Source organism: Rhea pennata, assembly GCF_028389875.1.
Source record: "Rhea pennata isolate bPtePen1 chromosome 34 unlocalized genomic scaffold, bPtePen1.pri SUPER_34_unloc_3, whole genome shotgun sequence".
Lineage (NCBI taxonomy): Eukaryota > Metazoa > Chordata > Aves > Rheiformes > Rheidae > Rhea > Rhea pennata.
The window spans coordinates 51762-74385 of NW_026907592.1; the positions used below are offsets into that span (position 1 = coordinate 51762).

Consider the following 22624-nt stretch of genomic DNA (forward strand, 5'->3'; position numbering starts at 1 on the left):
GGCGCGCGCTCACCCTGCCCCCGGCGGGTGCCCGGCAGGGGGGCAGGGGGCCTATGGGGCGCGCGCTCACCCTGCCCCCGGCGGGTGCCCGGCAGGGGGGCAGGGGGCCTATGGGGCGCGCGCTCACCCTGCCCCCGGCGGGTGCTCGGCAGGGGGGCGCCGGCGGCTGGAGGAGGCCCTGGAGCAGCCGCTGCGGCTGCGGGCACAGCAGCTCCTGGGGGTGCTGCAGAGCCGCCTCTTCCAGGCCCTGCTCGGTATGGGGGGGGGCTATGGGGTGCTGGGGGGCTATGCGGGGACTGGGGGGGGGCTATGGGGTGCTGCACAGCCGCCTCTTCCAGGCCCTGCTCGGTATGGGGGGTGGGCTATGGGGTGCTGGGGGGCTATGGGGGGACTGGGGGGGCTATGGGGTGCTGCAGAGCCGCCTCTTCCAGGCCCTGCTCAGTACTTGGGGGAGCCGGGGGGGGGCTTCGGGGAGGGGCGGGGCCTGAGGGGAGGGGCTTTGGGGAGGGGCCTGCATGGGTGGAGATAAAATTAGCATTAATCTATGTTAATAGGGTGCCCATGGAGGGGCCGGGGGTCCATGACAGGGCTTGGGGGGCCCATGGGGGCACATGGGGGGGGCTAGGGCAGAGGGGGGGCAGGGAGGCCCTGAGAGGGCTTGGGGGGCCCATGGGGGATCTGGGGGGCATGAGAGGGCTTGGGGGGCCCATGGGGGGGTGGTGGGGCCCGTGGGGGGGCCTGGGGCGGAGGGGGGCCGGGGGTCCCCGGGCTCACTCCCAGATCCCTGCAGACATCCAGGAGAGCTACGAGGTGGCGGTGTCGGAGGCCCCCCCCGTGTCCCCCCAGCCCCGGGTAACACCACGACACGCGTGTGCATGGGACACGTGTGTTCCAGGCGCAAGACACGTGTGCACTGTGTGTGCAACACCTCTGTGCTCTGGGTGTGGGACACACATGTTCTCCAGGCGCAGGACATGCATGTGCACCACGTGTGTGACATCTGTGCTGCGTATGGGACACGTGTGCTCCTGGCACGGGACGTGCGTGTGCTTCAGGCATGCGCTAGGCACGGGACATGCACGTGCGCTGCATATGCAACATACCTGTGCTCTGGGTGTGGGACACGAATCTGCGCTGGGTGCAGGACATGTGCTCCAGGCGTGGGACACACGTGTGCTCCTGGGGTAGGACTGATGTCCTCCCAGTGCAGGACACGTGTGTGCGCCGGTGCCCATGCAGGCCGCCGCCGCCATTCCCTCCGCCGGAGCCTCCGCGTGGGGCCCGGCCGCGGCCCCATGCGAGGCCTTCGGGGTCTCGCTTGGGGCCTGGGAGCCTCTCTGCAGCCTCACACGACCCCGGGGCCTCGCACGGGCGCCGCGAGCCCCCTCGCCCCCCCGCACGACCCCGGGCCTCGCACGGGCGCCGCGAGCCCCCTCGTCCCCCCGCACGACCCCGGGGCCTCGCACGGGCGCCGCGAGCCCCCTCGCCCCCCCGCACGACCCCGGGCCCTCACATGGGCACAAGCCCCCTCGGGCCCCCGCCGCTCCCGCAGCCGCCGGTGCCGGGAGGGGAGGGGTTAAGCGCCCCCCGCCCCGCCCCGCCCCGCGCCCCGCCCCCCCCGCCCCGGCGCCTCCGCCCGCCGCTGCCTCCGTCCCCGCGTCCTGCGCCCGCGGCCTCCGCCGCCCCGGCCCGGCGCCCCCGGCCCCCGTCCCGGCCCCCGCCCCGGCCCCGCCGCCGCCGCCCCCTCCCTCCCTCCCTCCCTCCTCCCTTCTCCCTCCCTCCCTCCCCGCCGCCCCCCGCCGCGCCCGCCGCCGCTCCCGCCGCTCCGGCCCCGCTCCCGGGCGGCCCCGGCCCAGCCCCCGCCCGCCCCGGCGGCCCATGAGCGCCGGCCCCGGCCCCGGCCGCCATGGACTGTCTCTGCATCGTCACCACCAAGGTACCGCGGGGAGCGGGGGCGGCGGGGATGCCGGGGCCGGGACGGGCGGCGGGGGCCGGCTGCGGCCGCGGGCCGCGATGCGGCGGCGGGGGCCGCTCTATGGTCCTGTGCGGGGGGAGCTCTATGGTGATGCAGGGCGCTCTCCGTGGTGCTGAGGGGCTCTCTATGGTCGGGGGGCACTCTGGGGTCCCGGGGGGGCTCTCTGGTCCTGGGGGAGCCTGGGGGTTGCTCTCTATGGTCCTGGGGGTCGCGGGGGGGCTCTAGGGGGCCTCTCTAGAGTCCTCGGGGTGCTCTCTGTGGTCCTGGAGGGGGGGCAGGGGCGACGCTCGGTGGTCCTTGGGCTGCTGGGGGCGCTCTCCATGGTCCTGGGCATCGGGGAACAACTCTGCAGTCCTGCGGGGCCTCTCTATGGTCCTGGGGGTCGGGGGGAGCCACTCTGTGGTCCTTTGGGGCCTCTCTATGGTCTTGGAGCTCAGAAGGGGGCACTCTGTGGTCCTGCGGGGCCTCTCTATGCTCCCGGTTGCCTGGGGAGGGCACTCGGAGGTCCTGGGGGGGGCTCTCTATGGTCCTGAGGGTTGAGGGGACCACTCTGTGGTGCTGAGGGGGAGAACATCTTTATGGTACTGTGGAGTCTGGGGGAACACTCTGTGGCACTGGGGCCTGGGGCCGTTCTCTATGGTACTGGTGGTCTGACGACCCTCTGCATGATACTCAGGGAGGGGGAACTGTGTAGCACTCTATGACACCGGTGGGGGCCTTCTCTGCGGTGTGGGGGGGCTCTCTATGGTATGGGGGGAGTCCTGGGGGAGGCCACTCGCTGGTCTTGGGGTGCTGGGGGTCCTCTCTATGGTACTTGGGGAGTATTCTGTAGCACGGGGGGGGGGCTTCTCTCTGTTTTTCTGGTGTCGCACTGGAGTAGGGGACTGCCAGGGGGCCAGGCCACTCTGGCACCCCAGGGGGGCAGCAGTAGCTCTCTGTGGTGCTGACGGTCTCATGGTCTCTGTGCCGGGGGAGGCCTTGGTGTCTGCAGCGTGGGCCAGGGTCTCTCTGCCACTGCGGAGCTGTAGGTGTCTATGGCACTGGGCTGCTGGGGGGACACAGCCGTCCCCCACATCCCCCGGTGAGGGGGCGGCCGCATGTGGCGGTGCGTGTGCGCGGGTTGCCATGGTGCCGTGCGTGTGCGTGGGGGCTGCGCGGCGACATGCAAGGAAGTGCCTGTGTGTGGCTGTGCGCGGCTGTGCTGACTGTGGCAGCTGCCGCTGTGGTCCCGCGTGCACGGCTGGCCCGGGCAGCTGCCCACCATCACTGCCTGGTGGTGTGTGCACATGCATGTGCACCCACACACCTGTCTCTCTGCCTGTTTCCCTTTTTCCACCAACTCCCCATCACCATGGGAACAGGGTAACTCCAGGGGTGTTTCAGGAACTGCTGCCCCCAGCCTGCGCGGGGCTGGGGCTGCGTGTGCTGGGCAGCCTGTGTGTGGCATGGAGTGTGTGTGGGGCGGGGAGGGCACCATGGCGTGTCCATGCACATGTGTGTGCGCGCCCGACCAGGTCCACCCGCATGTGTGCACACTGTGTCCGTGTGCGCGTTGTATCCGGTCACACCTGTGCGTGTGCTGTGTCCGTGTGCACACACATGCAGGAGCAGGGCTGGTGCACAGTCACATGTGTTGGGGCCAGTGCCGTACGCGTACGAGTGTGGAGCTGGCACAGGGACACGCGTGTCGGAGCTGTGTCCACGCACACAGGCCCGTGTCCGTGTCCACGCACATGTGTCCGGCCGGTGGCCGGTTCCGAGTCCCCACACGAGTCTGGCCTTGCCGCTCACGTGTGCCGGTGCCGTGCTCACGTGGGCACGTCCGGTGCTGTGTCCGTGTCCGCACACGCGTGTCGGTGCCGGTGCCTCTGCCCACCCCGTGCTGTTGCTAGGCGACGCGGTCCCTCCCGTTGCTAGGCGACGCGGTCCCTCCCGTTGCTAGGCGACGCGGTCCCTCCCGTTGCCGGGCGACGCGGGCTCGCGCCGTTGCCCGGCAACGGCGGCTGGAGGCGGTGGCGGGGGGCCGGCCCCGCCCCCCACGTGCGCTCTCCGCCCCCGCGCATGCGCAGGCGCCGCCGCGGCCCCCGCGCCCCGGTCCCGCCCGTTAACCCCTTCGCGCTCCTCGTTGCCGCGGCAACAGGTACGGGGCGGGGAGGAACCTGCGGGATGACGTCACTCGGGGCACTGAGGGACCTCCTCCGCCCTCCCCCCCCCCCGCAGCCCCGGGGCCCTCGGCTGCCGGGGAGCCGTAGTAGAGGCGGGGCAGCTTACGGGTGCCGAGGGGGTCGGTGCCGGCCGCGGTCTCAGGGGTCAGGGGTCAGTGCCGGGCGGTGTACGGGTGCCGAGGGGGGTCGGTGCCGGCCGCGGTCTCAGGGGTCAGGGGTCAGTGCCGGGCGGTGTACGGGTGCCGGGGGGGTCGGTACCGGCCGGGGTCTCAGGGGTCAGGGGTCAGTGCCGGGCGGTGTACGGGTGCCGGGGGGGTCGGTACCGGCCGGGGTCTCAGGGGTCAGGGGTCAGTGCCGGGCGGTGTACGGGTGCCGGGGGGGTCGGTACCGGCCGGGGTCTCAGGGGTCAGGGGTCAGTGCCGGGCGGTGTACGGGTGCCGAGGGGGGTCGGTGCCGGCCGCGGTCTCAGGGGTCAGGGGTCAGTGCCGGGCGGTGTACGGGTGCCGGGGGGGTCGGTACCGGCCGGGGTCTCAGGGGTCAGGGGTCAGTGCCGGGCGGTGTACGGGTGCCGGGGGGGTCGGTACCGGCCGGGGTCTCAGGGGTCAGGGGTCAGTGCCGGGCGGTGTACGGGTGCCGGGGGGGTCGGTACCGGCCGGGGTCTCAGGGGTCAGGGGTCAGTGCCGGGCGGTGTACGGGTGCCGAGGGGGGTCGGTACCGGCCGGGGGGTCAGGGGTCAGTGCCGGGCGGTGTACGGGTGCCGGGGGGGTCGGTACCGGCCGGGGTCTCAGGGGTCAGGGGTCAGTGCCGGGCGGTGTACGGGTGCCGGGGGGGTCGGTACCGGCCGGGGTCTCAGGGGTCAGGGGTCAGTGCCGGGCGGTGTACGGGTGCCGAGGGGGGTCGGTACCGGCCGGGGGGTCAGGGGTCAGGGGTCAGTGCCGGGCGGTGTACGGGTGCCGGGGGGGTCGGTACCGGCCGGGGTCTCAGGGGTCAGGGGTCAGTGCCGGGCGGTGTACGGGTGCCGAGGGGGGTCGGTACCGGCCGGGGGGTCAGGGGTCAGTGCCGGGCGGTGTACGGGTGCCGGGGGGGTCGGTACCGGCCGGGGTCTCAGGGGTCAGGGGTCAGTGCCGGGCGGTGTACGGGTGCCGGGGGGGTCGGTACCGGCCGGGGTCTCAGGGGTCAGGGGTCAGTGCCGGGCGGTGTACGGGTGCCGAGGGGGGTCGGTACCGGCCGGGGGGTCAGGGGTCAGGGGTCAGTGCCGGGCGGTGTACGGGTGCCGGGGGGGTCGGTACCGGCCGGGGTCTCAGGGGTCAGGGGTCAGGGCTGGCCGGGGGGGGCAGTCCTTGTTGGGTTTCGGTGGCCAAGAGGGTGTCAATCCCGAGCAGCGTACAGGGGGCCGGGGGGGCGCAATGGCGGGGGGGGGCAGCGCCCGCCTGGGGGGCAGCGGGGGGCAGCGGCGCCCGGCCCCTCCCTGCCGCTAATCCGCGCGCGGGGCCGATTACCGCGGGCCCTTAATCCGGGGGGAGGGCGCCGGGGCATGGCGCCATGGCGGCGCCGGGCGGGCGCCGGGCGCCCGGCGGCCCCGGGGCGCCGGCAGCGCTCGGGGGGGTCTCGGGCCCCTTCCGCCCCCCCGGCTGCTTCTCGCCGCTGCTCTGCCAGTGCCGGGTGGTTTGTCGCGACCGCAGCCTCTCGCTCGCCTTCGGCTGCAAGGTGGGGATGGCGGGGGCCGGGGCACTGGGGGCACTGGGAGTGCTGGGTGGGGCACTGGGCTGGGGTGCTGGGGGTGCAGGGCTGGGGTGCTGGGGGCACAGAGTGCTGGGCTGTGACACTGAGAGCACTGGGCTGGGGCACTGGGGCCAATGGGAGGACTGGGCTGGGGTGCTGGTGGTGCTGGGAGTACCTGGATGGCTCAGACTGGGAACGCTGGGACAGCAGGAACTGAGGGCGCTGGGCTCGGGCACTGAGAGCTCTGAGGATATGGAGACAGCTTGGACTGGGGCCATTGGGGGTGATGGGAGCACTGGGACTGGCGGCACTGGAGGTCCACGTATGGCTGGACTGGGAGCACTGGGAGTGCCAGGGACAGCTCGCACTGGGGATGCTGGGACAGCTTGGACTGCGGATATTGGGAATGATGGGAGCACTGGGACTGGGAGCAGTGGAGGTCCAGGTACGGCTGGACTGAGAGCCCAGGGACAGCTCACAATGGGAGCACTGGGGGCGCTGGGACAGCTTGGACTGGGAGTGCTGGGAGCACTGGGACGGCTCAGCCTGGGAGCACTGCGGGCGCTGGGAGCACTGGGCGCCCCCCCGCCGCGCCCGCCCCCCGCCCCCTGGCTTAGCCCCGTAATCCCCTCCGGCCCCCCCCCCGCGGATTTGCCAGGCTGCAGATCGCAGCTGAGATTAACCCAGTGCCGAGCGCCCCCCCCCCCCGCCGGACGCCTGGGCCCCCAGGAGGGGGGGAGGGAGCAGGGGGGTCCCAAGAGCTCGGGGGGGGGGTTGTGCTTTCTGTCCCGCTGCTCCATTAATTATCGAGGAGCCCCTGGCTGCTTCGTTAGCGCATGCGGTGCGGGGCGGGGGGGGGGGCTGGACACCGGGGCCCCGTGGGCTGAGCGGCCCCTCCCCGCGGACGCTGGGGCCCCTCTTCCCCCGGACGCCGGGGCCCCCCCCCGGACGCTGGGGCCCCTCCCCCCGGACGCCCCCCCCCGGACGCCGGGCCCCCCCCCCCCGGACGCTGGGGCCCCTCCCCCCGGACGCCGGCCCCCCTCTCCCCCCGGACGCCGGGGCCCCCCTCCCCGGACGCTGGGGCCCCTCCCCCCGGACGCCGGCCCCCCTCTCCCCCCGGACGCCGGGGCCCCTCCCCCCGGACGCCGCCCCCCCCGGACGCCGCCCCCCCCGGACGCCAGGGCCCCGCGGGCTGAGCGGCCCCCCCGCGGACGCCGGGGCCCCTCCCCTCGGACGCCAGGGCCCCCCGGACGCCGGGGCCCCGGAGGCCCGGCCTGAGGGCGACCCCCCCCCCCCCCCCGCAGAAGTACCGGTACCAAGATGAGGACAGCCCCCCCCTGGAGCAGAGCCCCGCCCACCTGCCCAGCCAGGTAAGGCCCCGCCCCTCGGCCCCGCCCCTCGGCCCCGCCCGCCCGCGCCAGCCCCGCCCACTGCACGCGGGCCGCTGCGGCCCCGTCCCACGCGTGGGCGACGGCACGCGGCTCGCGCGGGCCCGGCGGCCCCACGCGGGCGCCTGGCGTGGTGCGTTGCCCGTGCCACGTGTGTGGCGCGTGCGGCCCACGCGTGTGCGCGGCGCGCGCGGGCCCGGCCCGGCCGGCGCGGAGCCCCGGGCTGCCGGCGGCGCGGCGGCGGCTCCCCGCGGGCGCGGGGCTCCCGGACGCCCGGGCCCCGCGCGGCCCCGCGCCGTGTCCGCGCCCGGCTGGTCCGCGGGGACAACGGGGCGGCGCCGCCGCCCGCCCGGGGCCGCCGGACCCCCGGGGGGGGGGGGGGGCGGGTCCTCGTTTCCCAGCATCCTTCGCGTCTCGCGGGGGGAGGGGGGGCGGGGACAGCCCCATCTCGCCGTCGCCATGGCGACCGCCCGGCCGGTTGCCGCGGTGTCGCCGTGGTAACCGTTGCGGGGGGGGGATGCGGCGGTGCCGGCCCGGGAGGTCTGACCCCCCCGCTGCCCCCAGGCGAACTCGCCCCCCGTCATCGTCAACACCGACACGCTGGAGGCCCCAGCCTACGTGAGTGGGCGCCGGCCCCCCACGTCCACCCGCGGCCCCCCTCGGCCCCCCGCGGCCCCCCACGTCCACCCACGGCCCCCGCGGCCTCCTCGGCCACCCGCGGCCCCCACGGCTCCCGCGGCCCCCCACGGCCCCCACGGCCCCCCGTGGCCCCTCATGGCCCCCCACGTCCACCCACAGCCCCCGCAGCCCCCCACGTCCACCCGCGGCCCCCACAGCCCCCCGTTGCCCCTCACGGCCCCCCCACGTCCACCCGCGGCCCCCTCGGCCCCCCGCGGCCCCCCACGTCCACCCACGGCCCCCGCGGCCGTCCTCGGCCACCCGCGGCCCCCCGCGGCCCCCCACGGCTCCCGCAGCCCCCCACGGCCCCCACGGCCCCCCGTGGCCCCTCACGGCCCCCCACGTCCACCCACAGCCCCCGCGGCCCCCCACGTCCACCCGCGGCCCCCACAGCCCCCTGTTGCCCCTCACGGCCCCCCACGTCCACCCGCGGCCCCCCCCCCCGTGGCCCCCTACATCCACCCTCGGCCCCCCACGTCCACCCGCGGCCCCCGCGGCCCCCCACGTCCACCCGCGGCCCCCCCCCCCGTGGCCCCCTACATCCACCTTCGGCCCCCCACATCCACCCGCGGCCCCCACGGCCTCCCATGTCCACCTGCGGCCCCCTCGGCCCCCCACAGCCCCCCACGCCCACCCGCGGCCCCCTTAACCTCCCACAGCCCCCTCGGCCCCCCATGTCCACCAGTGGCCCCCTCGGTCCCCCATAGCCCCCTTGGCCCCCCATGTACACCTGCGCACCCCCTTGACTCCCCACGGCCCCCTTGGCCCCCCCTTGGCCCCCTTGGCCCCCTCGGCCCCCCTATGTCCACCTGCGGCCCCCCACGGCTCCCCCTGTCCCCCCAGCTCCTCATAGCCCCCCACAGCCCCATATGTCCGCCCACAGCCCCTGTGACACCCCCAGCTCTTCATAGCCCCGTGCGGTCCCCCATGGCCCCTCGCAGCCCCTCATGTCCCCCTCACAGCCCTTCCACAGCCCCCTGTGTCCCCCCATGTCTCCCTGTGCCCCCAATCCCCTTATGCCCCTCGTATCCCCATGCATCTCCCCATGTCCCCCCGTGCCCCCCGCACACCTTGTGCCCCCTCCCATGCCCCCCATGTCCTCGCCCCCCCGCGCCTGTCCCGCAGGTGAACGGCACCGAGGGCGAGATGGAGTACGAGGAGATCACGCTGGAGCGGGTGAGATCCGCCGTGCCCCAGAGCCCCCCTCGAGCCCCCCAACGCCCCCTGGGGACCTCCAGGGGCCCCGTGTGACCCCCCCCCGGGGACCCCCAGGAGCCCCCAATACCACAGGGACCCCTTTCAAGCCCCCCAACACCTCCTGGGGACCCCCAGGGACTCCCAATGCCCCAGGGACTCCCCTCAAGGCCCCCAATGCCTCCTGGGGGCCCCCAGAGAACCCCCCTTGAGACCCCCCCAGTGCCCTCAGGGACCCCCAGAGAACCCCAGCCCCCCCGGCACCCCCCAACACCCCCCTGGGACCCCCTTGAGCGCCCCCGCCGCAGCCGCGGCCCTGCCCGACGCTGACGGACCGCCGCGGCACAGGGCAACTCGGGGCTGGGCTTCAGCATCGCCGGCGGCACCGACAACCCCCACGTGGGCGACGACCCCAGCATCTTCATCACCAAGATCATCCCCGGCGGTGCCGCCGCCCAGGACGGCCGGCTCAGGTAGGCGCCGCACCGCGCCGGGCCAGACCGTGCCGTGCTGTGCCATGCCGGGCTGCGCTGGGCTGTGCCAGGCTGGGCTGTGCGGGGCTGCGCTGGGCTGTGCCAGGCTGGGCTGCACCGCGCCGGGCCAGACCGTGCCATGCTGTGCCGTGCGGGGCTGTGCCAGGCTGGGCTGTGCGGGGCTGTGCTCGGCTGTGCCCGGCTGGGCTGAACCGCGCCGGGCCAGGCCGTGCCATGCCGGGCTGTGCAGGGCTGCGCTGGGCTGTGCCCGGCTGGGCTGCACCGTGCCTGGCCAGGCCGTGCCATGCCGGGCTGTGCGGGGCTGTGCCAGGCTGCACTGCACCACACCACGCTGTGCCGGGCCAGGCTGTGCAGGGCTGCGCTGCGCTGTGCCTGGCTGGGCTGCACCGCGCCGGGCCAGGCTGTGCTGGGCTGTGCCATGCTGGGCTGTGCCAGGCCGTGCTGTGGGTTCCTGCCACCATGTGAGGCCACGCAAGGCTGCTGGGCTATGCAAGTGTGCAGGGCTCAGCCAGAGTGCGAGGCTGTGCGAGGCGGCAGGGCGTTGCCGTGCGAGGCTGTGTGAAGCAGTGGGTCCTGCAGTGCAAGGCTGCGTGGGGCAAGGTTGTGCGGGGGCCGCGCAAGGCTGTGCAAGACATCGGTTCCCCTGTGCGAGGCCATGTGGGCTGTACAAGGTGGCCGGTCCCCTCCACGCAAGGTCATGTGGGGCCATGCAAGGTGCCATGTCTCTCTGTGCGAGGCCGTACGAGGCTGCGTGGGGCCATGCGAGGTGGCATCGGGCCATGCGAGGTGGTGTATCTCCCCGTGCAAGGCCGTGTGAGGCTGTGTGGGGCTGTGTGAGGCTGTGCGAGGCCGTGCGAGGCCGTGCGGGGCCGTGCGAGGCTGTGCGGGGCCGTGCGAGGCCATGCGGGGCTGTGTGGGGCTGTGCGAGGCTGTGCAGGGCCGTGCGGGGCCGTGCGGGGCTGTGCGAGGCTGTGTGGGGCTGTGCGAGGCTGTGCGATGCTGTGCGAGGCTGTGCAGGGCCGTGCGAGGCTGTGCGGGGCCGTGTGAGGCTGTGCGGGGCTGTGCAGGGCCGTGTGAGGCCGTGTGGGGCTGTGCGAGGCTGTGTGGGGCTGTGTGAGGCTGTGCGAGGCCGTGCGAGGCCGTGCGGGGCCGTGCGAGGCCGTGCGGGGCCGTGCGAGGCCATGCGGGGCTGTGTGGGGCTGTGCGGGGCTGTGCGAGGCTGTGCAGGGCCGTGCGGGGCCGTGCGAGGCCGTGCGGGGCTGTGCGGGGCTGTGCGATGCTGTGCGAGGCTGTGCGAGGCTGTGCAGGGCCGTGTGAGGCCGTGCGAGGCCGTGCGGGGCCGTGCGAGGCTGTGCGGGGCTGTGCGAGGCTGTGCAGGGCTGTGTGAGGCCGTGCGGGGCTGTGTGAGGCTGTGCAGGGCCGTGCGAGGCTGTGTGAGGCTGTGCGAGGCCGTGCGGGGCCGTGCGAGGCCGTGCGGGGCCGTGCGAGGCTGTGTGAGGCTGTGCGGGGCTGTGTGAGGCCGTGCGAGGCCGTGCGAGGCTGTGTGGGGCCGTGCGAGGCGGCGTGTCTCCCCGTGCGAGGCCGTGCGAGGCCGTGTGAGGCCGTGCGAGGCCGTGCGAGGCCGTGCGAGGCTGTGTGAGGCCGTGCAGGGCCGTGCGAGGCGGCGTGTCTCCCCGTGCGAGGCCGTGCGAGGCCGTGTGAGGCCGTGCGAGGCCGTGCGAGGCCGTGTGGGGCCGTGCGAGGCTGTGTGAGGCCGTGCGAGGCTGTGCGAGGCTGTGCGAGGCTGTGCGGGGCCGTGCGAGGCCGTGCGAGGCTGTGTGAGGCCGTGCGGGGCCGTGCGAGGCCGTGCGAGGCCGTGCGGGGCCGTGCGAGGCGGCGTGTCTCCCCGTGCGGGGCCGTGCGAGGCCGTGCGGGGCCGTGCGAGGCCGTGCGAGGCCGTGCGAGGCCGTGCGGGGCCGTGTGGGGCCGTGCGAGGCCGTGCGAGGCCGTGCGGGGCCGTGTGGGGCCGTGCGGGTCCGCGCGAGGCTGTGCGAGGCCGTGCGAGGCCGTGTGGGGCCGTGCGAGGCCGTGTGGGGCCGTGCAAGGCCGTGTGGGGCCGTGTGGGGCCGTGCGAGGCCGTGCGAGGCCGTGCGAGGCCGTGCGGGGCCGTGCGAGGCGGCGTGTCTCCCCGTGCGAGGCCGTGTGGGGCCGTGCGGGGCCGTGTGAGGCCGTGCGAGGCCGTGTGGGGCCGTGTAAGGCCGTGTGGGGCCGTGCGAGGCCGTGTGAGGCCGTGTGGGGCCGTGCAGGGCCGTGTGAGGCCGTGCGAGGCCGTGTGGGGCCGTGCGAGGCCGTGCGAGGCCGTGCGAGGCCGTGTGAGGCCGTGTGGGGCCGTGTGGGGCCGTGTGGGGCCGTGCGAGGCCGTGTGGGGCCGTGCGGGGCCGTGCGAGGCGGCGTGTCTCCCCGTGCGAGGCCGTGCGAGGCCGTGCGAGGCCGTGCGAGGCCGTGCGAGGCCGTGTGGGGCCGTGCGGGGCCGTGCGAGGCCGTGCGAGGCGGCGTGTCTCCCCGTGCGAGGCCGTGCGAGGCCGTGCGGGCCGGGGCCCCCACGCGCGGGCCCCCACGCGCGGCCGCCTCACTCGCACGCCGGCGGCGCAGGGTCAACGACAGCATCCTGTTCGTGAACGACGTGGACGTGCGGGAGGTGACGCACAGCACCGCCGTGGAGGCCCTCAAGGAGGCCGGCGCCATCGTCCGCCTCTACGTCATGCGCCGCAAGGCCCTGGCCGAGAAGGTCGTCGAGGTGAAGCTCATCAAGGGCCCCAAAGGTGAGCGGGGCGGCCCTGAGCCGCCCCCCAGGACCCCCGACCAGCCCCCGGGACCCCCGACCAGCCCCCCAGGACCCCCGACCAGCCCCCGGGACCCCCAACCAGCCCCCCAGGACCCTCGACCAGCCCCCCAGGACCCCCGACCAGCCCCCAGGACCCCCGACCAGCCCCCGGGACCCCCAACCAGCCCCCCAGGACCCCCGACCAGCCCCCAGGACCCCCAACCAGCCCCCCAGGACCCTCGACCAGCCCCCAGGACCCTCGACCAGCCCCCTAGGACCCCCGACCAGCCCCCTGGGACCCCCGACCAGCCCCCAGGACCCCCAACCAGCCCCCTGGGACCCCTGACCGCCCCTGGGACCCCCGACCGGCCTCTGCCCGGCCCCTGCCCGGCTCCTGAACCAGCCCCCGACCGGCCCCCGACACCCCCGACACCAGAGTCCCGGGACCCCTGGGACCGCCTGGGGTGCAGCCGCCCTGAGACACCAACACCCGGAGCTGCCCGAGAGCCAGCAGCCCCCCAGGGCCCCTGAAGCGGGGACCCCTGCACCCCCCCCAGACCCAGGGACTCCCCCAAAACCAGGGACCCCCCCAGCCTGGCGGCCCCAGGGCTCTTGTGACCCCCTGGACGGGCCTTGGAGCCTGGGGCTCCTCCCACTCCCTGGGAGGCCCCGCCCCGGAGGCCCCACCCCTTTGGGCCCCGCCCCTTAGGCCCCACCCCGAGGCCCCGCCCCCTGACGCCCCCGCGGGCGCAGGGCTGGGGTTCAGCATCGCCGGCGGCGTGGGCAACCAGCACATCCCGGGGGACAACAGCATCTACGTGACCAAGGTCATCGAGGGCGGCGCCGCGCACAAGGACGGGCGCCTGCAGATCGGCGACAAGATCCTGGCCGTGAGCGCGGGGGCGCGCGGGGGGCCCCGGGGGGCTCGGGGGGGCCTGGGGCCACCGGGGGGCTTGTGGGGGGCTCGTGGGGGACTCCAGGGGGCTCACGGGGGGTCTGCGAGGGGCCTGGGACCACCAGGCAGCTCGGGGGGGCTCAGGGGGGGCTCACAGGGGGCCGTGGGGGGCCTGGGGCCACCGGGGCGCACACAGGGGGCTCACATGGGGGTCCAGGGGATAGCGGGGGACTCGCACAGGGAACACAGACGTCTAGGGGGCTCGTGTGGGGTGGTGGGGGGCTCACGGGGGGCTCCAAGGGGCTCACGGGGGCCTTTGGGGGCTCACGGAGGGTGCAGGGGGATCCGGGGGGCTTTTGCAGGGTGGTGGTGGGGGGCTCACGGGGCTCTGTGGGCTCGCAGAGGGCGCAGGGGGATCCGGGGGGCTGGCAGGGCGGCCGGGGCTCGCGGGTCATGGGGGGCTCCGGGGCGGCCCCCAGCCCGGCGCCGGCGGCAGGTGAACAACGTGAGCCTGGAGGACGTGATGCACGAGGACGCGGTGGCGGCGCTGAAGAACACCTACGACGTCGTCTACCTGCGGGTGGCCAAGCCGGCCGGCGTCTTCCTCGGCGAGGCCTACGCGCCCCCCGACATCACCAGCTGTGAGCGGGCGCGGGGACCCCGGGGGGCGCGGGGACGATGCCACACCGGGGACGGGGGCCGCCCCGGAGCCCCCGTGTCCCCCTCTGAGCCCCGGCCCCCTCCCCGGCCCCAGGGTGGCAGGTCCCCAACGTCCCCCACACCGTTGTGGTGGGTCCCCTCTGCTCCAGCACCTGCTGTCCCCCCCATCGTGTCCCCACCTCCCTGCTGACGTGTCCCCGCCGTCCCCCACATCGCGTTCCCACCTCCTCACCGTCCCCGCCATCACGTCCCCACCATCGTGTCCCCGCTGATGTGTCCCTACCATCCCCGCCATCATGTCCCCGCCATCCCCGCCATCATGCCAGTGCTGATGTGTCCCTGCCATCACGTCCCTGTGTCCTGGCTGAGGTGTCCCCACTGTCCCCACCATCGTGTCTCCACCATCCCCACGATCGTGTCCCCGCTGACGTGTCCCCGCCATCACGTCCCCGTGTCCCAGCTGAGGAGTCCCCGCCATCCCTGCATCCCTGCTGACGTGTCCCCGCGTCCCCGCAGCCTACTCGCAGCACCTGGACAGTGAGCTGGGCCCCCAGGGCTACCTGGGCCCCGAGTTCCCCCCGGCCATGACGCCCACGTCCCCCCGCCGCTACTCGCCCGGCCCCAAGGACCTGCTGGCCGAAGATGATGTGCCCAGGTAGGCGCCAGGGCGGCCGGGGGGTTCTCCGGGGGGCCCCAAGGATCCCCAGGACACAGGGGTACCCTGGGGACAGCTTGTCCCCTTGTCCCCAAGGGCTGTTCCCAGGAGGTCCTAGCATCCTGGAGGGTCCTGATGTTCCCAAGAAGGTGTCCCCAAGGGCACGGCCCCAGGATATCCTGTCCCAGGGTGTCCCCACATCCCCAAGGGGACGTGCCCAGGAGGTCCCAGAGGGTCCCAGTATCCCCCAGAAAGTCTCCCAAAGGGCTTGTCCCCAGGATACTGTGTCCATGTGTCCCAAGGTGTCCCTGCATCCCCAAGGGGACATTCCCAGGGTTGTCCCTGTGCCCCAAGCTCTCCCCACATCCCAGGATGCCCCCGCATCCTCAAGCAGGCGTCCCCAAGGGATATCCCTGGGGCCCCCCATCCCCAGGGGCGTCCCCGGGGGGTGTCCCCACGCGTCCTCGTCCCCAGGGAGCCACGGCGCATCGTGATCCACCGGGGCTCGACGGGGCTCGGCTTCAACATCGTGGGGGGGGAGGACGGCGAAGGCATCTTCATCTCCTTCATCCTGGCGGGGGGCCCAGCCGACCTCAGCGGGGAGCTGCGCAAGGGCGACCAGATCCTCTCGGTGAGGCCCTGCGGCGCAGCGGGATGGGGACAGGGACGGGGCTGGGCCGGGCCAGCAGCGCCCGCTGACGCCCACTTGCGCCCGCAGGTGAACGGCGTGGACCTGCGCAGCGCCACGCACGAGCAGGCGGCCGTGGCCCTCAAGAACGCCGGCCAGACCGTCACCATCATCGCCCAGTACAAGCCCGAGGGTGAGGCAGCGCGGCCCGGCCGCCGGGGCCGTGGGGCTGAGGGGGGTCGCGGGGGCGCAGCGGGGTGCGGAGGGGCGCCCGGCCGCCGGGGCCGTGGGGCTGAGGAGGGTCCCGGGGGCGCCTGGCCGCCGGGGCCCCGGCCGGGGGCCGCCTGAGCCTGCCCCCCCGCAGAGTACAGCCGCTTCGAGGCCAAGATCCACGACCTGCGGGAGCAGCTGCTGAGCAGCAGCCTGGGCTCGGGCACCGCCTCGCTGCGCAGCAACCCCAAGCGCGGCTTCTACATCCGGTGAGGCGGGTGCCGGGGCGCTGGGGGGTCGGGGCGCCGGGGTGGCGGGGAGTCGGGGCGTCGGGGCGCCGGGGAGTCGGGGCGTCAGGGCGCCGGGGCGCCGGGGAGTTGGGGCATCGGGGCGCCGGGGCGCTGGGGAGTCAGGGCGTCGGGGCGCCGGGGAGTTGGGGCGCCGGGGAGTCTGACCACCGGGGTGCTGGGGAGTCGGGGCGCTTGGGTGCCGGGGAGTCGGGGTGCCAGGGAGTAGGGGTGCCAGGGAGTCAGGGCACTGAGGAGTCGGGGTGCCAGGGAGTCGGGGCGGTGGGGAGTTGGGGTGCTGGGGCGTCGGGGCGGTGGGGGGCAGGATGCCGGGTGCCAGGGCGGCAGGACGGTGGGGTGCAAGCGGGGCGGTGGACGCCGGGTGCTGGGATGCCGGGTGCCAGGACGCCGGGTGCTGGGGTGCCAGGGCGGTGGGGTGTGAGTGGGGGCCATGGATGTGGGTGCAGGGGCTGCAGGATGCTGGGTGCCGGGGTGCGGGCGGGCGGGTGCCGGGGCAGTCGGACGCTGGGATGCCGGGTGCCGTGGGGCGGGCGGGCGGGGGTGCGGGTGCCGGGGCGGGGGTGGATGTGGATGTGCCGGGTGCCGTGCGGCGGGCGGGTGGGGGCGGGCGCCGGGGCGGTGGGGGCCGGGATGTGGTGGGTGCCGGGGCGGCGGGACGCCGGGACGCCGTGCGGCGGGCGGGGGGCAGCGGCGGCGGGTGCCGGGGCGGGGGCGGACGCGGCCCGCGCTGAGCCCGGCCCCCCCAGGGCGCTCTTCGACTACGACAAGACCAAGGACTGCGGCTTCCTGAGCCAGGCGCTGAGCTTCCGCTTCGGCGACGTGCTGCACGTGCTCGACGCCTCCGACGAGGAGTGGTGGCAGGCGCGGCACGTGCTGCCCGACGGGCAGGCCCACGACGTCGGCTTCGTGCCCAGCAAGCGCCGGTGCGGCCGCCGGGGGCGTGGGGGGCGCCGGAGGGGCTGGGGGGGACTAGGAGGGGCTGGGGGCAGCAGGAGGGGACTGGGGGGGACCGGGAGGGGACTGGGGGCAGTGGGAGGGGGCGGGGGGGGACCAGGAGGGGACTGGGAGGGGCTGGGGGCAGCAGGAGGGGACTGGGGGGGGACCAGGAGGGGACTGGGGGGCAGCAGGAGGGGACGGGGGGGACCAGGAGGGGACTGGGAGGGGACTGGGGACAGTGGGAGGGGGCGGGGGGGACCAGGAGGGGACTGGGAGGGGCTGGGGGGCAGCGGGAGGTGACTGGGGGGGACTAGGAGGGGACTGGGAGGGGCTGGGGGGCAGCAGAAGGGGACGGGGGGGGACCAGGAGGGGGCTGGGGGGCAGTGGGAGGGGACGGGGGGGACCAGGAGGGGACTGGGGGGCAGTGGGAGGGGACTGGGGGGCTCTGAGAGGGCGCCAGGGCACCAGGAGGGGCTGGGGGAACTGGGAGGGGACTGGGGGGCTCTGGGAGACCCGTCTGCGCCCTCTCTCCGTGGCAGGGTGGAGCGCCGGGAGTGGACGCGGCTGAAGGCCAAGGTGAGCGCGGGGGCCGTCGCGGGGCCGTCGCGGGGCAGCCGCGTCCCCCCCCGCCCCCCCTGCCTCTCTCACTCTCTCTCTCTCCCCCTCCTGTCGCCTCCCCGCGGCCCAGGACCGGGTGCCCGGATCGGGCTCGCAAGGTGGGTGCTGCCTGCTTCCTCCGCCTGTGCCCCCTCCGCCTGTGCTCCCTCCGCCTGTGCCCCCCTCTGCCTGTCCCTGTGTCCCCCGCTCGGCCTGCTCCTCTGTCAGCTTCACCCTCCCGGACGCCACGGTCCCTGGGGGCACAGATCTGAGCGGGGCCCCAGATGCTGGAGCCCCCCAGACGCCGGGGTGGTGGGGCCGAGCGGGGCCCCCGGACGCTGGAGCCCCCCGGATGCCGGGGCCCCCGTCGGCGGCCCCGGGCGTGACACCATCGTCCCCGCAGGGCGGGAGGACGCGGTGCTGAGCTACGAGACGGTGACGCAGATGGAAGGTGAGCGGGGGGGGGGGGGGGCCAGGCCAAGGCTGGGGGTGGGGGCTGGGCCAGGGGTGGGGCCGGGCGGGGCAGGGGTGGGCGGGGCAGGGCCGGGTGGGGCGGGGCCGGGGTGGGGCAGGGGCGAGGCGGGGCTGGGGCGGGGCTGGGTGGGGTGGGGCCGGGCGGGGCAGGGGCGGGCGGGGCAGGGGCGGGGCCGGGTGGGGGTGGGGGCCGGGGTGCGGCAGGGCCGGGCGGGGCCGGGGCGGGCGGGGCAGGGGCGGGGCTGGGTGGGGTGGGGCCGGGCGGGGCAGGGGCGGGGCCGGGCGGGGCGGGGCCGGGGCGGGGCGCCGGCGGCGCTGACGCTGCCCCACAGTGCACTACGCCCGGCCCATCATCATCCTGGGCCCCACCAAGGACCGCGTCAACGACGACCTGCTCTCCGAGTTCCCCGACAAGTTCGGGTCCTGCGTCCCCCGTGAGTGCGGTGCCGGGCGGACGGGACAGGGGACGGGGACGGGCTGGGGACGGGGCTGGGGACGGGACGGGACGGGATGGGATGGGGACAGGACAGGGCTGGGGACGGGAACGGGCTGGGGCTGGGGATGGGATGGGGACAAGGATGGGGATGGGATGGGACAGGACAGGGCTGGGGACGGGGCTGGGGACGGGAACGGGACAGGGACGGGGACGGGGCAGGGGCTGGGGCTGGGGACGGGGACGGGACGGGGACAGGGACGGGCTGGGACAGGGACGGGGACGGGGCTGGGGCTGGGGCTGGGGACGGGGACGGGACGGGATGGGGACGGGACGGGGACGGGACGGGGACAGGGACGGGCTGGGACAGGGACGGGGACGGGCTGGGGCTGGGGCTGGGGACGGGAACAGGGACGGGGACGGGGATGGGCTGGGGCTGGGGATGGGATGGGGACAAGGATGGGGATGGGGATGGGATGGGACAGGACAGGGCTGGGGACGGGGCTGGGGACGGGAACGGGGCTGGGGACGGGGACGGGACAGGGACGGGGATGGGGCTGGGGATGGGGACAGGATGGGACAGGGACAGGGACGGGGACGGGGCTGGGGCTGGGGACGAGGATGGGATGGGACAGGACAGGGACGGGGATGGGGACGGGGACGGGGACGGGCTGGGGCTGGGGACGGGGATGGGATGGGACAGGGACAGGGACAGGGCTGGGGATGGGGATGGGGACGGGAAGGGGAAGGGGACAGGGACGGGATGGGACAGGACAGGGATGGGGATGGGATGAGGATGGGGATGAGATGGGGACGAGGACGGGGACGAAGACGGGGATGGGGACGGGGACAGGACGGGACGTGGTGGCCCCTGCGGCCCTCCCGCCGGCCGTGCCCCGGCTCCGTGCTGGTGCCCACGGCCTGGCTCCGTGCCCCTGTGCCCGTGTCCCCTGTGCTGTCCCTGCGTCCCTCCATCCCCATGTGCCGTTCCCCGTGATCCTCCTATCCCCCACGTCCCCCATGTCCTCTGTGTCCCCCGTGTCCCCGTGTCCCCCCATCCTCTGTGTCCCCCCATGTCCCCCCATCCCCCCATTTCCCCCCATGTCCCCCCGTGTCCCCCATCCCGTGTCCCATCCTCTGTGTCCCCCCATGTCCCCCCGTCCCCCCGTGTCCCCCATCCTGTGTCCCATCCTCTGTGTCCCCCCATGTCCCCCCGTGTCCCCCGTGTCCCCCATCCCGTGTCCCCCCATCCTCTGTGTCCCCCCATGTCCCCCCCGTCCCCCCATGTCCCCCCGTGTCCCCCATCCCGTGTCCCCCCATCCTCTGTGTCCCTCCACGGCCCCCCGCGCCCTGCGGCCCCCACGGCGCGCCCGGGGGCCCACACGCCGCCCCGCAGACACCACGCGGCCCAAGCGGGAGTACGAGGTGGACGGGCGCGACTACCACTTCGTGGCGTCGCGGGAGAAGATGGAGAAGGACATCCAGGGCCACAAGTTCATCGAGGCCGGGCAGTACAACAGCCACCTGTACGGCACCAGCGTGCAGTCCGTGCGCGAGGTGGCCGAGCAGGTGGGCGGCGCGCCGGGGGCGCGGGGGGCGGGGGGCGCCGGCCGGGGGGGAGGGACAGACTGGCTGGGGGGGGGCGTGGAGGGACACGGCCTGTGGGGGGACACTGGCCATGGGGGGGGACACGGCGGGCAGGCAGTGCCGGCCATGGGGGGGACACGCCGGCCATGGGGGGGACACGGCAGGCAGGCGGTGCCGGCCATGGGGGTACACACCGGCCATGGGGGGACACGCCGGCCATGGGGGGGACACGGCAGGCAGGCGGTGCCGGCCATGGGGGGGACACACCGGCCATGGGGGGACACGCCAGCCGTGGGGGGGACGCGGCAGGCAGGCGGTGCCGGCCATGGGGGGGACACACCGGCCGTGGGGGGACACGGCAGGCAGGCGGTGCCGGCCGTGGGGGGACACGCCGGCCGTGGGGGGACACGCCGGCCGTGGGGGGACACGGCAGGCAGGCGGTGCCGGCCATGGGGGGGACACGCCGGCCGTGGGGGGACACGCCGGCCGTGGGGGGGACACGGCAGGCAGGCGGTGCCGGCCGTGGGGGGACACGCCGGCCGTGGGGGGGACGCGGCAGGCGGCGGCAGCGGCGAGGTGACGCGTGGGGCGCGCGCAGGGCAAGCACTGCATCCTGGACGTGTCGGCCAACGCGGTGCGGCGGCTCCAGGCTGCCCAGCTCCACCCCATCGCCATCTTCATCCGCCCCAAGTCGCTGGAGAACGTGCTGTGAGCGGGGCGGGGCCGCGGGGAGGGGCGGGGCCGCGGGGAGGGGCGGGGCTATGGCAGTGATGGGCGGGGCCAGGCGGGGCGTGGAGGGGCGGATCGTTTCCGCCCCCAGCTGGGGCTGACTGGGGTGGAGCCAAGCCCCTGTGGGGGCGGGGCCATGTGCTGTGGGGCGGGGTCTGAAGGGGCGGGGCCTGGCTGTCTCCGCCCCCAGGGCTGAGCAGGACTGCGCCAGCCCCAGACAGGAGCTTGGGGTGGGGGTAGTGGGCTGGGGGCGGGGCTTTGTGGAGTGCAGGGGCGGGGTCTTGTCCGTGGGCGGGGCCTGGGTGGGGGGGCCGGGTGGGGCCGCCCCCGAGGCAAGGCTGAGCAGGGCAAAGTCGGTCCCTGGGGCTGGGGGCCGTGGGCGGGGCCGGCCGTGGGCGGGGCCGGCCGTGGGCGGGGCCGGTGGCAGCCCCGCCCCCTCGCACGCGGCACCCGCAGGGAGATCAGCAAGCGGGTGACGGAGGAGCAGGCGCGCAAGGCCTTCGACCGGGCCACCAAGCTGGAGCAGGAGTTCACCGAGTGCTTCTCGGGTGGGTGCCGCCGCCCCACAGCGCCCTTGGGGACCCACGGCCGCCCCACAGTGCCCTTGGGGACTCACGGCTGCCCCACACCGCCCCTGGGGTCTCACAGCTGCCCCACGGTGCCCTGCGGGGACCCACGGCCACCCCACAGCACCCCTTGGGGACCCACAGCCACCCTGCAACTGCCCCATAGCAACCTGCAGGGACTTAGAGCCTCCCCAGAGCGACTGGAGGGACCCACAGCTGCCCCACAGGGACCAGAAGGACTTATGGCCACCCCACAGTGACCCCACAGCCATCCCATGGGAAATATGGGGATGAACAGTTGCCCCAGTGGGACCCCCAGCCACCCTCTGGGGACCCATAACCACCCCCTGGAGCTCCATAACCAACCCCTGGGCACCCATAACTACCCCATGGGGCAACCAAGCCACCCTACAGGGGCCCATAATCACCCCCTGGGGACCCATAACCATGCCCTTGGGCCCCACACCCGCCCCCCTGGGGCCCCCTAGCTGCAGAACCATCCCTGGGGCCATAGGGAGCCCCCCCAGGCCCCCGATGACCCCCCGGCTTCCCCCACAGCCATGGTGGAGGGCGACAGCTTCGAGGAGATCTACCACAAGGTGAAGCGGGTCATCGAGGAGCTCTCGGGCCCCTACATCTGGGTGCCGGCCCGCGAGAGACTCTAGGGGCGGGGGGCGCCCATCGCCCCGCAGCACCGCTGGACCCCCCGGCGCAGCTGGAGACCCCTGCAGCGCCGTTGGACCCCCCGGGGCACCGCCGGACCCCCAGCGCAGCCTGAGACCCCTGCAGCGCCGCTGGACCCCCCGGGGCACTGCTGGACCCCCAGCGCAGCCAGAGACCCCCGCAGTGCCGCCAGACCCCCCAACATGGCTGGGCCCCCCAGCGTGGCCAGGGCCCCCTGGGGCACCACCGGGTCCCCTAGCACAGCCAGACCCCCAGCGCAGCTGGAGATCCCCGCCAGCGGGCCAGAGCCCCCCCCCCAGCGCAGCCGGAGCCCCCTGGACCCCCCTCCCCAGCGGCGGCAGGGCTGGGTCAGGGCCCCCCCGGCCGGCGCGTGTGGGACCTTCCTGGCCACGGTGGGGGGCTCGAGGGGGGGTAAAGCAGCCCCCCGGCGCGTGGTGCAGAGGGTCGGGACCCCCCCTGCTTCGGGGGGGTGAGGAGCCCCCGACCCGCCCCCCGGCCCAACAGGGGCCCCGGCGTCCGGGCCGGGGCTGGGGGGGGCCCGGCTGTCGCCTTTGGACTTGAGTTTTTGTACATATAATCTCTATATTTGTACGCGCGCGGGCGGAGGGCGTGCGGCGCGGCCCGGCTCGGCGCGGCGCGGCGCGGCCCGGCCCGGCCCGGCCCGGCTCGGCGCGGCCCGGCGCGGCCCGGCTCGGCGCGGCGCGGCCCGGCCCGGCGCGGCCCGGCTCGGCGCGGCGCGGCCCGGCCCGGCCCGGCTCGGCGCGGCCCGGCCCGGCTCGGCGCGGCCCGGCCCGGCCCGGCCCGGCCCGGCGGAGCAGAGTATTTTGCATAGAGACGTTATCG

At 75.5% G+C, this 22624-nt stretch overlaps 1 protein-coding gene across 3 annotated transcripts; it reads left to right on the forward strand.

Annotated features, from left to right (window-relative positions):
* The first annotated feature begins 1871 nt into the window (after positions 1-1871).
* On the forward strand, positions 1872-22415 carry DLG4 (discs large MAGUK scaffold protein 4). Of its 3 annotated transcripts, none has more exons than XM_062600756.1 (21): positions 1872-1936; positions 7167-7232; positions 7815-7868; positions 9054-9104; positions 9471-9595; positions 12248-12417; positions 13173-13309; positions 13811-13955; positions 14491-14629; positions 15104-15260; positions 15348-15450; positions 15622-15736; positions 16522-16698; positions 17251-17287; positions 17400-17427; positions 17712-17759; positions 18115-18216; positions 19612-19784; positions 20401-20510; positions 20988-21079; positions 21656-22415. In XM_062600756.1, exons 1-21 carry the CDS (start codon positions 1907-1909, stop codon positions 21760-21762), a joined length of 2166 nt encoding a protein of 721 aa, XP_062456740.1. In that variant the 5' UTR covers positions 1872-1906; the 3' UTR covers positions 21763-22415. The 3 variants fall into 3 exon arrangements, with proteins under 3 accessions (XP_062456740.1, XP_062456741.1, XP_062456742.1); XM_062600757.1 differs by lacking the exon at positions 1872-1936 and adding an exon at positions 5834-5847; XM_062600758.1 differs by lacking the exon at positions 1872-1936 and adding an exon at positions 5946-6307.
* Positions 22416-22624: the final 209 nt, after the last annotated feature.